Raw genomic sequence first — 17,619 nt, 5'->3', positions numbered from 1 at the left:
TGTCACTGTCTGAGACTCAGCTGATTGCTTTTGTATCTTTTATTTCTGGCAGCTCCTTTAGCGGCAGAGTTTTCCGAGTGACCTTCTTGATGCTGGCTGTTTCTCTCACTGTTCCCCTGCTTGGAGCCATGATGCTGCTGGAATCTCCTATAGATCCACAGCCTCTCAGGTAGGCTGCCCCGCAGTCCTCAGGAGGGGTTGCTTGACAAAACGTAATAGGCTGAAATAATTCCCAAGGAAAGGAGGGTGATTAAATCAGTCTGATCTGAAAGGTAAGTTAGGAGAAATGCAGTTTTGTGATTTCTTTAGTACTTGGGTTTTTATGCTGAATTAGATGTTACTCAGGAAATATGCATGGTATTTTCCCTGTCATTGTTTTAAAAAAACTGCATAAACCAAAAACAAAAATTCAAAATTAGAGAAGCTGAATAATCATTAGAGACAGTCAACCATAATTCATTTCAAGTAGCAAAAATACACATGAATGGAGCTTCAGTTACCTCATTTAAATTTTATAAGTAACTTATTTTCTACAAAACCTATAATTAGTGTTCATTTTTTCCTGAGTTACCTTTCACCAATAGAGACCTATGAGTAATGCAGTCCATTATAATTTGAAAAAAGTATTGTATATGTAGGGCCCCCTGAAATAGATTCGTGTTTATAACTATAGTGTACAGAGCCAGGCTCTCATCAATGTGACGATCTGTGACTTCCATGTTGACCTAGTTGCAGGAGGGTTGTACTGTCTGATTCAGTAATTTCCTGGTTCCCCTTGCAACTGCTGATGGGGTGAAGCCATCTGAAGCTTATTGTAAATGAGTTAGTCCATGTAAGGCTTGAAAAACTTCAAATAAGAATCATATCTAGTTAAAGAGTGAATATAACATACTAACTGAATAGTGTCTTATCCATAAAAATTAAGGCTTTATATTGGATCCAATTCACTAAGAATGTAGAGGACACGGTTCTGACCTTAGATTGACGTGTGTAGCTGAGTGAACTTTTTGTTGTTGGATTTAGAATAGTGAAGGCACAAGGTGCTGTAAACACACAATTTGCTTATTAGGATTGAGAATGGGTGAAGGACTGGGGACTCTAGTCAGCCCCAGGAATGTCAGCTCTGTAATTACTAGTGTGCTAGTGGATCCTCAGATGCATTTTTCTGCCTGAGCCAGGCCTGAGGACATCCTGTCTCCAAAGGAGGGGCGTCGGGCGGATGGGGGGGTGGTCCCCTGATGTGTTGAGGGAGGGGCTTCTCTCTTCCTAACCCTTCTCAACAGAGCAGGATGGCTCATTCTACCCAAAGAGAAACTGACCTGGGCCTTCTTAGATAGTCCAGTTGGCTAAGGTGGGGGAGTGAACTGTATCTGCAGTTGGGGATTAGAAGCTTGGGTTGGGGGGCTGGCCTTGGAAAAGGAGGCTGAGGTTGAGTTTTGAGTTGGAGAGAGAGGTTGGAGCCTCAGTGATTGCAGACCTTTGATCTCAGGAAAGATGAATGTATATGTGGAAAGAGTGGTGAAGAAATGCACTGGGAAATGGGTTATGTAGCCCTGGCCAGACACTGAAAGGAAGCAGGGGCCACTGGGGATTGCAAGTTGTTTGTACAAAGTGAGTTATGATTGTTGAGTAGAAGAGCCTGATGAGGAAGGAAAGGAAGAGAAGCAGTGGAACCATCGTAGCCAAGAGGGGCCTCTCTCCTGGGTTCAGCTTATGGCAGTGGAACCATCACAGCCAACAGGGACCTCTCTCCTGGGCTCAGCTTATGGCAGTGGAACCATCGCAGCCAACAGGGACCTCTCTCCTGGGCTCAGCTTATGGCAGTGGAACCGTCGCAGCCAACAAGGACCTCTCTCCTGGGCTCAGCTTTCGGAATGGCAGTGGAACCATTACAGCCAACAGAGACCTCTCTCCTGGGCTCAGCTTTCGGAATGGCAGTGGAACTGTCACAGCCAACAGGGACCTCTCTCCTGGGCTCAGCTTTCAGAATGGCAGTGGAACTGTCACAGCCAACAGGGACCTCTCTCCTGGGCTCAGCTTTTGGAATGGCAGTGGAACTGTCACAGCTAACAGGGACCTCTCTCCTGGGCTCAGCTTTTGGCAGTGGAACTGTCACAGCCAACAACAAGAGACCTCTCTCCTGGGCTCAGCTTTTGGAATGGCAGTGGAACTGTCACAGCCAACAGGGACAACTCTCGTGGGTTCAGTTTATGGCAGTGGAACCATCGCAGCCAACAGAGACCTCTCTCCTGGGCTCAGCTTTCAGAATGGCACACTCAAAAACAGGAAGATAGGCCCCAAAATACAGAGCAGAAGCAGAAGCCTGTTACGTGACAGAGCTTGGTGTGTCTCACACAGGTACACGGGCCGTGACACAGGCTGTGCCCCATGCATGCCATCCCACCGGGTGCCGACTCAGCTGCAGCCCTCTCAGCCCACAGTCACTCTGTGGAAGGACATGGTTTCTCTCCAGAAGGGAACAAAAAGTTTATTTTTCATAGAAGGATAGGGATGTTTCCAGTCACTGAAAAAATATCAGTTAAAGTCAAATTTATGGTAAAAAAAAAAAAATAATAGAGCAGCATTTTGGAGAATGGATTTGGTCTTTATGAAGTATGAGGCCGGGCCATCAGGTGTGAAACGTGGGCACTGCCCCCCACCACCCTAGGTGGACTGCGGTGGCTGTAGGGCTATGTGAGTCACAGGGGTGAGGAGGTCCAGCTGCCCTGAGGTGTTGGATGGGGGTGGGGAGCTGGGGAGGCTGGAGGGTGGGTGGGCACAGGCCCCAGGATGTTCTCAGGTGACAGGACTGCTGAAGGCCTTGCACTAGCACATTTATATTTTTATATTTCTTTTGACCGTGACATTTCCTGATATCCTAAAACAGTTTTTTCTTAACCCTTCTATTTCTGGCAACTGAGGATGTTGTTAGAAAGTGCCATCTTTATCAAAGAACCGAGAGTAGGTGCTTGGTACAGGTTTTCTTCACATGTGTATTTATGGACAGATCTCTGGAACTGCATTATTTTGCAGCTTCAAAGAACCCCCGCTCTTGCTTGGCGTTCTGCATCCAAATACAAAGTTGCGACAGGCAGAAAGGCTGTTTGAAAATCAGCTTATTGGACCGGAGTCCATAGCACATATCGGGGGTAAGTCTGAGCTGGGGGCCCTTCCAGGCTGTCTGTTGTCTGAGGGGGCGGTTTCTGTGGGAGCAGCTGCAGTGGCACACTGCCCCTGGACTGGGGCCCTGCACATCCTTCTTAGCTGCGGACATGGGGCTTGGACCCCAGACATCACGTGGGAGGCCCTAGTACCTAGTGGCTCTTTCTGCTGGTCTCATCTGCGCACGTTGCATGCCGTTTTAGCACTTGGTGGTTTTCAGTTCATCTCTATGGAGCACTTTGTTGTGCTCAGAGTGTTGTGAAAGGAAAAAGGCCAAATACAGATACTGATGTTTAGTTTATTTATCAAAGTTAAATAGGTATTTGACAGCACAGCATTTTTTAGTTCCCTTTGCTTTGTATAGATTTCACTGTGAAGCGAAGACAAATGGTTCTCAATATTTCCACTGTTTTTTTGTCTGTCTGAAAGCTCACTTTGATGGGTACATTTAAGGATAACCATCTGCATCACACTTGCCCACACCTCAGAGCTAGAATTGGGTCTGGTTCGAATACTTGCATCTCTAGCAACCTTGAGCAAGGCATTTTCTGTTTGTGAAAATGAGAATTAAGTTTCGTATTGGAAAGGCACAGATAGTCACAGATAATTTAAAACTTAATCTGGTATGGGCTTGCTGAGCAGCTTCTTTGGAAGTGCCGCTTGTTATTCCAAAACACACTCTGTTCTCCAGGCAGTAGGTGGCTGTGGATGTGCACACAGGGTGCTTCTGTTGTGCTCTCAAGGCCGGTCAGTGGCCTCTCTTCCAGTGACGTTTGACCAGCTTCTTTTGCCCAGGCCCTGCTATTTGACACAGGCCCCAAGGACTGGTCCATTTCTGCAGTTGGTTTGTTTTCTTGGCTGTCAAAGTCATAATTGTTTCAAGAAGAGTAAATATCATGATAGAACTTTGCATTTCTCTTAAAAAGACATTGGCATTTATTTGTGTAAATTTTATAAGCTTTAGCTTTTTTTGGTGAAAAATCAAATATTGCTATTTAAAACTGAAACTTAACAGCAGTTGAAGTGCAAACCAATGATCTTACCTCCCAAAGAGAGCACTTTCCTGCCTTTTTCCTTTTCACTGGGATTAGTTCTCTTTGTACTTTGTCACCAGATCCCAGCCTTTTCTCTTTCTTTGGTGAGCTGGTGACATTTCTTGGCCAGGCATAGTGGGGTCCTTTCTGGTGGGTGTGAGCCCCTGGGAGGCGCCCAGGGACCTGCCACTGCTGTCTCTGCCACCTCATTTGGAAGCTGCCCTGGGGGCTGGCTGGCAGGTTGCTGACAGTGGAGGGAGGTACCAACTCTGGGGAGTGCTGGGAGAGAGCAATCACCAGTTATAGCAGGCTTTATTTTTAAGAGCAGTTTTAGGTTCACAGCAAAATTGAGCAGAAGGTACAGAGATTTTCTGAAAAAGAGTTTTTATTATGATTGGGTGTTGCATTTCATCAAATGCTTTTTCTGCACACACACCATGCACAGCCTCCCACATGATCAACATCCCCCACCACAGTGGCACGTTTGTTACAACTGATGTACCCACATCAATACGTCATTATTACTCAGAGTCTGTAGTTTACAGTAGGGTTCACTCTTGGTTTTATACATTTTATGGGTTTGGACAAATGCCATGTATCCACCATTATGGTATCATACAGGGTGTTTTCACTGCCCTGAAAATCCTCTCTGCTCTGCCTGTTCATCCCATCCTCTAATTTTAACCCATGACAACCACTGATCTTTTTGCCATCTCCATAGTTTTGCCTTTTCCAGAATGTTATGTAATTGGACTCATACAGTATGTAGTCTTTCCAGATTGGCATCTTTCACTTAGTAGTATGCATTTATTTAAAGTTCCTCCATGTCTTTCCATGGCTTGATAGCTCATTTCTTTTTAGCACTGAATAATATTCCATTGTATGAATGTGCCACAGTTTAGTTACCTACTGAAATACATCTTGGTTGCTGCTAAGTTTTGCCAGTTATGAATAAGGCTGGAACAGACATCTGTGTGCAGGTTTTTGTGCGGACCTCAGTTTTCAGCTCATTTGGGTAAATACTGAAAAGCATAATTGCTGGATTGTGTGGTAAGAGTTAAGTTTTGTAAGAAACCACCAAGCGTTTCCAAAGTGGCTGTACCATTTGCCTTCTCATTAACAATTAGAGTTCCTGATGCTCTATGTCCTTGCCAGCATTTGGTGGTGTCAGTGTTTTGGATTGTGGCCCTTTTAATAGGTGTGTGGTGGTGTCTCATTGTTTTAGTTTGCATTTCTCTGATGACATTTGATGTGGAATATCTTCATATGCTTAACTGCCATCTGTATATCTTATTTGGTGATGTGCCTGTTCAGGCCTTTTGCCCGTTTTTGTAATTGGGTTGTTCATTTTCTTATTGTTGAGTTTTAAGAGTTGTTTGTGTATTTTGGATAATAGTTCTTTATCAGACATGTCATTTGCAAATATTTTCTCCCAGTCTGTGGCTTCTCATTCTTTTGACAGTATCTTCTGCAGAGCAAGAATTTTTAATTTTAATGAAGTTTCGCTTTTTATTTCTTCATGTATCTCACCTTGGTGTTATATCTAAAAATTCATCATCATACCCCAGGTGACCTAGATTTTCTCCTATGTTATCTTCTAAGAATTTGTTTTGTATTTTACATTTAGGTCTGTGATCCAATTTGAATTCCATTTTTGTGAAGGGTATAAGGTCTGTGTCTAGATTTGTTTGCCTGTAGATGCAAACAAATTTGTTCCAGCACCATTTGTGGAAAACGCTGTCTTTTCTCCATTATGTATTGCGTTTACTCCTTTGTCAAAAGATCAGTTGATTATATTTATGTGGGTCTGTCTCTGGGATAAAAGTTTTATCTGTTCCATTGATTTATTTTTCTATTCTTTTGCTAATACCACATTGTCTTGATTACTGTAGCTTTATAGTGAATCTTGAAGTTGAGTAGTTTCAGTCCTCTGACTTTATTCTTTTCCTTCAATATTGTGTTGGATATTTTGGGTCTCTGCCCTCTCCGTATGAACTTTAGGATTAATTCATCTGTATCTGCAAAATAACTTGCTGGGATTTTGATTGGGATTACATTGAATCTATAGATTAAGGTTGGAAAAAACTGACATCTTGACAGTATTAAGTCTTCCTATCCATGAACATGGAATATCTCTCCATTTATTTAGTTCTTTGATTTCTTTCATCAGAATTTTGTAGTTTTCCTCATATAGACCTTGTGCATATTATGTTATATTTATACCTAAGTATGCCATTCTTTTGGATGCTAATGTACATAGTGTTGTGTTTTCAATTCCAAATTTCATTTGTTCATTGTTAGTATAAAGGAAGGTGAGTCAATATCTTGCAATATCCTGCAACCTTGCTATAATTGCTTAGTTCCAGGAGGGTTTCTTGTTGTTGTTGATTCTTTCAGATTTTCTACCTAGACAATTATGTCACTTGCAAACAAAGAGAGTTTTATTTCTTTCTTCTCAATCTGTGTACCTTTTGTTTCCTTTTCATGTCTTGTTGCATTAGCTAGGTCTTCCAGTGTGATAGTGAAGAGGGGTAGTGACAGGGGCATCTTTGCCTTGTTCTTCATCTTAGCAGGAAAGCTTCTAGTTTGTCATCCATAAGTATAATGTTTTATGTAGATTTTTTAATAGATGTTCTTGATCAAGTTAAGACAGTTTTCCTCTACTCCCAGCTTGCTGAGAGCTTTTAATCGTGAATGGGTGTTGGATGTTACTAGATGCTTTTTTCTGTATCTGTTGATATGATCATGTGATTATTCTTGTTTAGATTGTTGAAATCTCTGTGATAGTGGATTCTGTTTCTCCTTGCAGTTTCATTAGTTTTTGTCTCACATATTGGTGCTCTGTTGTGAAGCATATACACATTAAAGGTTCTTATGTCTTTCTGAGGAATTGACCCCTTTGTCATTGTGTGATGCTCCTCTTTATCCCTGATAACTTTCCTTGGTGTGAAGTCTTCTCTGTCTGAATTTAATACAGCTACTCTGGCTTGCTTTTGGTTAGTGTTAACATGATGTACTTTCTTTATCCCTTCACTTTTAATCTATATATGTCTTTATATTTAAAGTGGGTTTCTTGTATACAACATAGAGTTGGATCTTGTTTTTTGAATAATTCTGGCAATGTCTCTCTTTCATTTGGTATATTTAGACCGTTTATGTTTAAGGTGATTATTGATATATTGGATTAATATCTACCATATTTGTTACTGTTTTCTATTCTTTGCCCTTATTCGTGTTTCTGTTTTTGCATTCTACCCTCTTTTTGTCTTTTGTAGTTTTAAACTGAGTGTTTTATATGATTCCATTTTCTCTCCTTTGTTAGCGTATCAGTTATACTTCTTTTTTTTTTACTTTTTATAGTGGTTACCCTTGAGTTTACTATATACATTTGAAAACTATGGAATGTTTTATGAATTTGTGTATCATCATTGCTCAAGGGGCATGCTGATCTTTTCTGTATCATTCTAATTTTAGTATATGTGCTGCTGAAGTAAGTGCTTCATGTGCTGTAATTTTCTCCTAAAGGATTTCTGGCAGTTCTTCCCCTTTAGTTGGATATAATCAATATCAGTAGCAGACACTGATGTGAGGTGAATATAAACTCATGCCCCTAAGTACTGAGTGTCAGCTTGAGTGCTTCAGGACTGGAGAAAATCCTCACAGTTCTCATCACTGACGAGTGTCTGCTGCACCCTTGCTCTCGAGTCCAGTTCACACCCACAGGCTGCTTCCCTAGGCCCCCGCAGTTTTATCGCTGTAAGTTTTAAGGATTTTTTGTATTCCCAGAAATTGCTTCTCTTTCGTCTTCAGAATTGGCATTTCCTCTAGAGGGGCAGGGGGAACACATAAACAAGCCCTCTTATAGGAGAAGGTGGGTTAGTCACAGTTCTTAGGCTAACATTGCTCTTCCTCCTTTTTGTGTGTTTAAACAGATGTGATGTTTACTGGGACAGCAGATGGCCGGGTTGTAAAACTTGAAAATGGTGAAATAGAGACCATTGCCCGGTTTGGTTCGGGTCCGTGCAGTAAGTTGGTGATAATCCCCTGACGTGTCTCTTCCAGTCTTTCAGAAAGATGTCGGATCACTGTGTGGAACTGCTTTTCCCTAGAATACCTGTAGGAGAAAAAGAACCTCTGACCATCTAGTAGATGGAACATGACATCACCATGAGCTCTTCATTTCCCTAGTGGTCCTTGGGCCTCATGGTGCCTGATAGTCACCTGCAGTCCCCATTTTGCAGCTGGGCAGTGGCCGTGGCCCTTGCTTGTAACTGCGTGGGCCTCGCCCCTCACTGTTTTACTGGGGTCCCTGTTTACCTTTGCAGTACTTCAGAGGCTAATAGGTGTTATCACAGTGCTGCTGTGGAAAAGCAGGTGGCCTTGTCATTACTCGGATGTGTAAGTGTTATTCTGCCTTGGTCTCAGGAATTTCAGCCCTGTAAGTGAGAATACCCTTAAGTCATTCAAATTTTGGAAAACTAGAGTAGTAGACTCACTGTTTAAAACTGATAGTCTATAGACCTAATGGTTACCATTTTTTAATAGCTGGAATGTTTTTATTAAAATGATGCATTTTAATAAACACAAACAACACAAAGGTACAAAGGAGAAAATAAAAATCACCTTAGTCTTTTCAGATGTAATTATTATGAACATTTTAGTGGTTTACTTTTCAGACATCTTTTTGTTCATAGACATCCACACCCACACATATGATGGAATTATACTCTACATCAGTTCTTTAACCTACCTTTTTCCATGCCATTTTGGCAGTAAGCACCCTGCAGTGAGCATCCCCCAGTGAACACCCTGCAATAAGCATTTGCAGTGAGCATCCATGGTGAGCACCTACTGTAGCAGCTGGAGTGAGCACCCATGGTGAGCACCCTACAATAAGCACCTGCAGTGAGCAGCCCACAGTGAACACCCTGCAGTAAGCACCTACAGTGAACACCTATGGTGAACACCTGCAGTGGTACTTGCAGTGAGCACCCCACAGTTAATGCCCTGCAAAAGCACCTGTATTGAGCACCCTGCAGTAAGCACCTGTAATGAGCACTTCACAGTGAACACCCTGCAATAAGCACCTGCAGTGAGCACCCCACATGAATACCCTGCAGTAAGCACCTTCAGGGAGCACCCCACAGTGAACACCTTGCAATAAGCACCTGCAGGGAGCACCCCACAGTGAACACCCTGCAATAACCACCTACAGTGAGCACCCCAGTGAATACCCTCTGCATAATCTGCAGTAGAGCACCCTACAGGAACACTGCAATAAGTACTCTGCAGTGAGCACCCCACATGAATGGCTCCTTGCAGTAAGCACTGTCAGGGAGCACCTCACAGTGAACACTTGCACAAGCACCTGCAGAGAGCACCCCACAGTGAACACCCTGCACTAACCACCTTCAGTGAGCACCCCACAGTGAACATCTTGCGATAAGCACCTGCAGTAAGGACCCCACAGTGAACACCCCTTGCAGCAATTCACCTGCAGTGAGCACCGGCCAGTGAACACCTGCCACCTGCAGTAAGGACCCCACAGCAACACCTCCTGCACAGGGCACCTGCTGCAGAGCACCTCACAGTGAATACCCTGCAGTAAGCACCTGTAGTGAGCACCCTGCAGTGAACACCCTGCAATAAGCACCTGCAGTAAGTACCCTGCAATAAGCACCTTCAGTGAGCACTCCACATGAACATCTTGCAATAAGCACCTGCAGTAAGCACCCTGCAATAAGCACTTGCACTGAACACCCCACAGTAACACCCTGCAATAAGTACCTGCAGTGAGCATCCCACATGAATACCCTGCAGTAAGCACCGTCAGGGAGCACCCCATGCGAACACCTATATGCCACCTTGAGAGCACCCCCACAGTGAACACCTGCACAACCACCTTCAGTGAGCACCCCACAGTGAACATTTTGCGATAAGCACCTGCAGTAAGGACCCCACAGTGAACACCCTGCAATAGGCACCTGCAGTGAGCACCTCACAGTGAACACCCTGCACTAAGCACCTGCAGTGAGTACTCCACATGAACACCCTGCAATAAGCACCTGCAGTAAGTACCCTGCAATAAGCACCTTCAGTGAGCACTCCACATGAACATCTTGCACTAAGCACCTGCAGTAAGCACCCTGCAATAAGCACTTGCACTGAACACCCCACAGTGAACACCCTGCAATAAGCACCTGCAGTAAGCACCCTGCAATAAGCATCTCAGTGAGCACCCCACAATGAACACCTTACAGTAAGCACTTGCAGTGCAGTGAGCACCTGCAGGGCAGTTCTAGCTCTAATGCCATAGTCTTGTACAGCATGTTGTATGGGAAAGGATGGATGAGATACTTGGATACTGAGGACAGCACAGGTAGAATCTGGGACCAGCTACCAATCCCCGTCTGTTTGTTTTTCTAGAAACCCGAGATGATGAGCCTGTGTGTGGGAGACCCCTGGGTATCCGTGCAGGGCCCAATGGGACTCTCTTTGTGGCTGATGCATACAAGGGACTATTTGAAGTAAATCCCTGGAAACGTATGTGATAATGTATTGTTTCCTTCTATGATGATTTTAGATCTTTTAAACAGTATATGTATGTATAGACTTAATAGGATTTGTTAACAACAGGCTGCTAAAGACTCTGATATTTCTTATTCACTGAACAGTACTGAAAGCATTGCCTGCAAAAGTCAGCTAGTTTTAAACACCAGAAAACTCCCTACCCATGATTGCATTTGGTCCATACCCTAATTTCCTCCAAGCATTTATATTTTAGCCACAGGGTCTCAAAAGGACTTATTTTGAGGAAGTTAGACCTCTTTCTGTCTTTATTTTTCTGTGTGTCTCTCTGCATCTTGTCTATTTGTTTTCTCTCTTTTTCTTCTCTGTGGCCCTCCCCTTTGTCTCTGCGTTTCTGTTTTCTCCTGTAGTTCCTCCTCTTCTTTCCCCTGACTGCTCATGAGTCCCCTTGACCAGACTGTAGTATGTGCTGTGTGTCTCAGTGGAGGTTCCTGCTGGGGAGGAGTCCATTGTCTCGTGCAGTGCATGGGGGCCCAAATGTAGGCCCTGCAGCCCAGCTGCTTGGGGCCATTCCACTCTGCTGGCCACCAGCTGTGACTGCAGGTCCCTTGACTGCTCTGTGCGCAGCTTCCTCATCAAATTGGGGTCATAGTAACCCTGCCCGTGGGATTGTTGTGAAGGTTTAAAGGTGGTCACACCTCAAGAGTGCTTAGCACTCAGTCCGTGTTCTTTCTATTATTTTTCAGAACTTATACGACTGCTTTTTTTTTCTAAAAGCAGATGAGTAGACTATGTCATATTTTTCTCAAATAGAACTACAGCCTGCCTAACACTTGCAATATATGTTATCAAGTCAGTTGACCTTCTAGGTCAGTTGACCTAGAAGAAAGAATTCCTCATCTTTATAGAAAAGATTCTGCCTTTAATGAAGTTAGTCTAAAAAAAAATCATTTAACACCTAATACTGTTTTTACTATAAGAAGGAATGAATCTTCTGACATATGACATGGAGAAGTTTCAGTTTTTCTTTTTAAATCAGGCTGGTTAATATTTTGAAATTATTGAAAAGAAAGTTCCTAGTTCAAGTCAATCTTTTTCTTTCTTTTTAAACTTCAGGTGAAGTGAAACTGCTGCTGTCCTCCGAGACACCCATTGAGGGGAAGAAAATGTCCTTTGTGAATGATCTTACGGTCACTCAGGATGGGAGGAAGATTTATTTCACTGATTCTAGCAGCAAATGGCAAAGACGAGACTACCTGCTTCTGGTGATGGAGGGCACAGATGACGGGCGGTGAGGCCTTGCTCCAGGTCTCCCATTTGTTGAGTTCACCAGCCAGGCCAGCCGCTTCAGCAGAGCCTGTTACTTCTAGGGACCAAGGGAGTATTTTCAGCATCATATTTCAGCTTCTAGTACAGGACCTTAGTGGCTTCTGGAGGCAGGTGATGGATGTCACAGAATGGAACAAGGTGCTTTCGTTTTCTCTGAGGAAATAAAACAGGCCAGTCCGTCTGAGGGTGCAAGTCCAGGCAGTCAGGAGAAACCCTGGAGGCAGGCTGGGGCTTTGAGTTGCCTCTCTGGGGGGGACTCCTGTCCGGCTCCCAGGTCAGCAAGAGAACTTGGGATTCTCTGGAGGGGACACTGGATCTGCTCTGGATGGGGAAGGGTCCCCAGGGGCCAGCCTTGAATCAGGTTTGAGCAGGGGACCCAGGGCCTGTTGTTCCAGGTTGAGGTGGAGTCACCTTCTGCAGGCCCATGCCCTGAAGGCCCAGAGTGGGAGCCAGGGATTCTCCCGCATAACCCTCTGCTTTTGGTGTTCCACAGCCTGCTGGAGTACGATACTGTGACCAGGGAAGTAAAAGTTTTATTGGACCAGCTGCGGTTCCCGAATGGAGTCCAGCTGTCTCCTGCAGAAGACTTTGTCCTGGTGGCAGAAACGACCATGGCCAGGATACGAAGGTGTGTGTGGGATTAGCTGAGCCGTCAGTTGCTGGCCAGAGCACATCATGGCGGGGTAGAGTGGGCATGGAAGTGGGATCGACAGAAATCAGAGGCAGCAGTGCACCTTCTGCATGGCATGTTAAAGAAAATTCAAGGGTGCACTTTTCTTTCTCCCATTGCGAGTCGTAGTCTGGGAGTGTCTTAAGGCCAGCTGGTGCAGCCCGGGCCCCATTCCCCTGCTGGCAGGGCCTTGGTCATCCCCCGACTTGCTTCCCCTCTATTCATGCTGGGCCCTGTGCACAAAGGTTTCTTCTCAGCAGCTGTGCCTTTGTTCATGATGGACATAGTTAGAGCACTTTCCATATATATATTTGGACCAAGACTTGGTGCTTGGCTGAAATTTTTATCTTAAATTGAGGGGCTATGGCTCACTGTCTGCTTGGGTGAATTTTTCAGAGTCTATGTTTCTGGCCTGATGAAGGGCGGGGCTGATCTGTTTGTGGAGAACATGCCTGGATTTCCAGACAACATCCGGCCCAGCAGCTTTGGGGGGTACTGGGTCGGCATGTCAACCATCCGCCCTAACCCTGGGTTTTCCATGCTGGATTTCTTATCTGAGAGACCCTGGATCAAAAGGATGATTTTTAAGGTAACTATAAAAACTGTTACTCCAAAAAAGAAAATGGAAGTGAATTGAATCATATTTTTTTGACCCTTATAGCTTAAAAATCTAATTCTGCTTGTAGTATTTGGCTCTAATGACACTTAGAAACACATTTTGTTCTTCATCCTGAAATGCAGATTTAAACATTTGGACCCTTTGGTTCTTCTGGTTTCCCTGTTTCTGGGTGTTTTGATTGCCACCCTCACCATCATGGCTCTGGGCATCCGCCTGCCTGTCAGTCTCGCTCCTCCATCTGCCATGGCTGTGCCAGGCCTTCTCTGCTCTCCGCCCTCCTCTCTGCCTCCTCAGGGAAAGAGTCGGAAGGTGCCCCTTCCTTCCCTCCCTGCAGGTGTGGCCACCCCTGTAACCCAGTCACCACAGCTGCCGTCGCGCCTGCTGTCTGCTACCTTCTTGTAGCCTCACTGCCAGGCACCCTTCTCTATGGAGTTCTGCCCTTTGACCTCCTACCACACCCAAATCTTTCCCTTTAAAAAAAAAAAAGTCACCCACCCCCACCAATGGCCAGCCATAGCCCCTTCAACACAACAGCCCCTTCAACACAACAGCCCCTTCAACCCAGCCTTTAAAGCTTGCCGTTTTCCCAGTGGCTTCCATGGAGCACCCCACATCATAACTCAGCACGTTTACACTGTGGAGGGGTCACTTGCTGACATGGGCGCTTGTGTAATATAGAGATCTGCTTTTCCAGCAAGCTCCATGTCACAGGCTGAATAGGTATTTGAAGTTGATACTGACTATTTGAACTGATATGGAAATACTAGCTTACGGTCCTGGGGCTGACAGGCAGCAGTTGCTGAGTCCTGCTGCCGGGCTGTGTGCCTGGACCCCTCCTAGGGGCTGCGTGCACATTCTCAGACTGGCTCACGGTCTTCAGTGATGTGAGTTCTGTGGGTTACTGTGTGGGAAGTCCTAATCTGTTGAGAAATCTGTCCTTCTCTTTGCCTTATTGGCTCCAGAGATACCATCTGTTCCTGCTGGCACCTAGGGGGAGGCAGAATAGCAGGTGGGCTAGCACAGGGGTTTTGGAGGCTGCCAGACCAGCTGTGGGACCCTGGGCCAGAGACTTGGACTCTCTGCCTCAGGTACTCTGTCTGTTAAGTGGAAAGAATAATAGCACCTCATCAGGTGCTGGGAACATTTAGTGAGAATCTGCACATAGCGCTCTTAGCTTAGGGTAGTGTTAGTGGTGGTTGTTTGTGTCTCTTCCCCTGAATAGAATATGCATACCATCAGAGCAGGTGTTTTTCTGCGTAGTTCATTTGTCATCCTCCACACCTGCAACAGTGTCTGGCACATGTAGGCATGAGGACGTACCATTGATTGAGGGCATGGTTAGGGAGGGGGCTGCAAGCATGAGGGAACACGGAATCTTCCTGCAGCTGGGTGAGGAGGGGTGAGAGGGAGAACCACAGCCCCATGGACTTGGAAAGAAGGTTCAGTTTTATTCAAAATGTAATCCAAGTCATTGAAGATTTTTTTGTTTTTTGTTTTTGAGACAGAGTCTTGCTCTGTCACTCAGGCTGGTGTGTAGTGGCACAATCTCGGCTCACTGCAGTCTCTGCCTCCTGGGCTCAAGTGATTCTCCTGCCTCAGCCTCCTGAGTAGCTGGGACTACAGGCGTGCACCACCACGCTCGGCTAATTTTTATATTTTTAGTATAGACGAGTTTTCACCGTGTTGGCCAGGCTGGTCTCGAATGCCTGACCTCGAGTAATCCACCCACCTCGGCCTCCCAAAGTGCTGGGATTACAACCGGGAGCCACCATGCCCAGCCTGATTTTTTTTTTTTTTTTTTTTTTTTTTTAAATTTTGAGACAGTATCAAAGCTGTGGAAATGGAGGGTACAAGGGATTTTTTTTCCCAGCACTGTTTTCGAGTTAGCTGCTGGCCTGATGTCCTGTCACTCATTGCAGATGCCTGAGCGTGTGTTTGGCACGTTCTCCTCATTACCACCGGTCGAAACCAGGAGATGCCCACAGCTCCCCTGTGACTGTCTGGTCTGCAGGCCCCATTCAGATTTCGCCAGTTGTCCTGCTGTTGTCCTTTATAACAAAGGATCCAACCCAGGATCAGAAGTGGTGTTTAGCTGTCAGCTCTGTTTCATCTCCTTCAGTCTGGGGATATTCAGCCCGTTTTTGTTTGAAGTTTTGGCCTTGATCCTTTGGAAGCGTACAGGTCAGCTGTGTCCCAGAATGTCCCTCCAGTAGGGTTTTTCATGTTGAGATTCTGGTCTCGTATCGCTGGCAGTAGTGGTACAGCCGTGAAGCTGTGCTCATCTTGATGAGGCTGTCATGAGGGCACAGTATCAGTTTGCTCTGTTGGGGTGGGGCAACTTCGGCCACCTGATTCAGGCGAGGAATGCCAGGTGTCTCCACCTTGACGTGGTTCTTTCGTGTTTCATTACTGAGTCGCTCACGGAGAGAAGGTTTCTGTAAGTAATCATCAGTGCCATCTTATGGTTTCCCATGTTCTTAATGGTGATTATGTTACAGTCATCATTGATATTGATGTTCAAATTACCCATCTGTGGCCAGGAGGAGCCCCTTCAGTGTGGCTTCTGGGCCTTTGGGCATGTCCTGTTGTCTTGGGCTAGCTCTTCACTTTCCAGCACGTAAGTTGTTCCAGGTTCCTCTCGTATTGTCCCTGCTGCAGCTCTGCAATTGGCCATTTCTCCCAGGAGCCCTGGTTGCCTGTGGAGGAGATCTGGGTGCTAAGTGTACTCGCTGCCTTGGGTGTCGCTGCTCCCAGGTCCCCAAGGGACTGCGCTGGCCGTACAAGCACATGATACGTACTCACACATGCCTGCGTGCGTAGACATCACACACACACCGCTCATGCTTATGCCTGCATCTGTCATCTGTAAATTGAAAACCATGACAACACCACAGACTGATCCAAGTTTTCTCCCCTTATTTCTCCCCCTATTTGTACCTCTCTAACAGTGAGAAACCTGGATCCCATTGTGCTCCCTAGGTTTACCTGTTCAACCATTTTCTCTGTATGTGACCAATCTGTGGCTTCTGTGCCCTGTCACATGGCCCCATCCAGGGCTGTAGCACCCCATGCTAGGCTGTCCCCTTCCTCCCTGACCGTGTGCTGAAGGCTGCCTTTCCCCTCAAGGGCTGTGATCTCTGCACCGGGCTGTCCCTGGGTGTACACCTCTTCACTTGCATGGGCTGTCACAGCCTGATCTGGGCCTCACTGTGGGGATACCTCCTCACCCCATGTGGGCCCTGACAGCCTGTGCCAGGCCACCGCCCTGAAGGGACACCTCCTTACCCAAGCGAAATGGGCTGGTCTGGGTTACCGTGGTCTGCCATCCCCTGCACACGTGTACCCTGCTCAGCCCCATGCTCCTGATGGAGTTGTTCAGGCGGGGAGTGATGTAGTACAAAGAATGTTTTTAAAGAGAACTGCAGCTACTGAAAGGAGAACAGCTTGCAGCAGGTCTTAGCTGGCTGTGGGAGCCTGTGTGGAAGCTGTCCCAGTGACTGGGGAGAGGTGGCAGGGCAAGGCCCAGGCCAGGGACACACACAACAGATGGCAAGACTGGTGGCTGGGCTTGTAGGGCACAGAGAGACCGGGATCAAGGGAGGGCTGGGGTCCTGGCCTTGTCTCCAGAGCTGGGGAGGCTGTCGAACTTGAAGTGCTATTAGAAAGTCCAGGCAGACATGGGTCCCAGACGGTGAGAGACAGCACTGGTGTTGGAAATGGAGATGGCAATTTGAGAGATTTCTGGGAAAGTGACTAGTTGTAATAGTAAGAGAAGATGAGATCTCTTAGGAAGAAGAGAGGAGAGGAGAGCGGGAAGGATCCATGGCCGAACAGCAGGAGGTGGCATTTCGTGGGTAGTGGGAAGCCCTGGGAGTTTTTTGAGCTGTAATGCAGTTGATCTATTGCTGTTGAACCTAGAGTCTAGTCAACTTGTCTGTCTGCTTGAACATTTCCAGTGACTGGGAGACATTATTAATTGGACACTTGTTTGGATATTTCCACTTGTATTAAATGCTAGAAATCTGTCTGTTAATTTCCATTCCTTGGTCTTAGGCAGAGGAGTGCTTTGTCGTAATTTCCGACCAGGTGTCCTTCTGCTCTGCCAGAAATCATGCCTCTCGCCATCTGTTCTCTGCTTAAAACTCTTCAGCAGTCCCATGTGACCACAGTCTAGGTCTAAGCTCTTTTGCCTCCGTCCCTGGAGGCATCCCTCAGGATCTACACACCCCGCTTTGATGAAAGCAGTGGGATTTTGCTGTCTCTTTTGGAAGCCATGT

At 45.9% G+C, this 17,619-nt stretch overlaps 1 protein-coding gene and 1 non-coding gene across 11 annotated transcripts in view; one reads left to right on the top strand and one right to left on the bottom strand.

The window, feature by feature from the left end:
• The window catches only part of APMAP (adipocyte plasma membrane associated protein), a 143,710-nt gene that overhangs the window by 8,763 nt on the left and 117,328 nt on the right, over positions 1-17,619 (top strand). For 7 of the 10 annotated variants that reach the window (XR_004178974.1, XR_004178971.1, XR_004178975.1 and 4 more), the window contains exons 1-7: positions 1,246-2,358; positions 3,034-3,149; positions 8,129-8,221; positions 10,623-10,739; positions 11,841-12,015; positions 12,547-12,681; positions 13,120-13,312. Coding sequence is in view for 3 of the 10 variants with exons in the window: in XM_031656503.1 (XP_031512363.1) it covers positions 1,643-2,358; positions 3,034-3,149; positions 8,129-8,221; positions 10,623-10,739; positions 11,841-12,015; positions 12,547-12,681; positions 13,120-13,312 (1,545 nt within the window). In the remaining 7 variants the exon portion in view is untranslated. Of the gene's footprint in view, positions 1-52; positions 170-1,230; positions 2,359-3,033; positions 3,150-8,128; positions 8,222-10,622; positions 10,740-11,840; positions 12,016-12,546; positions 12,682-13,119; positions 13,313-17,619 lie in introns of those variants that run through there. The other 3 variants (XM_003905173.5, XM_031656503.1, XM_031656504.1) reach the window with 3 other exon arrangements.
• On the bottom strand, positions 7,588-7,694 carry LOC116270847. Its single transcript, XR_004179155.1, has one exon. It is a non-coding gene; the product is annotated as a U6 spliceosomal RNA (small nuclear RNA).

Source organism: Papio anubis, chromosome 16 (genome assembly GCF_008728515.1).
Source record: "Papio anubis isolate 15944 chromosome 16, Panubis1.0, whole genome shotgun sequence".
Classification (NCBI taxonomy): domain Eukaryota; kingdom Metazoa; phylum Chordata; class Mammalia; order Primates; family Cercopithecidae; genus Papio; species Papio anubis.
Note: the sequence above shows the minus strand (reverse complement) of the source record. Positions and strands in the feature narration are given on the sequence as shown.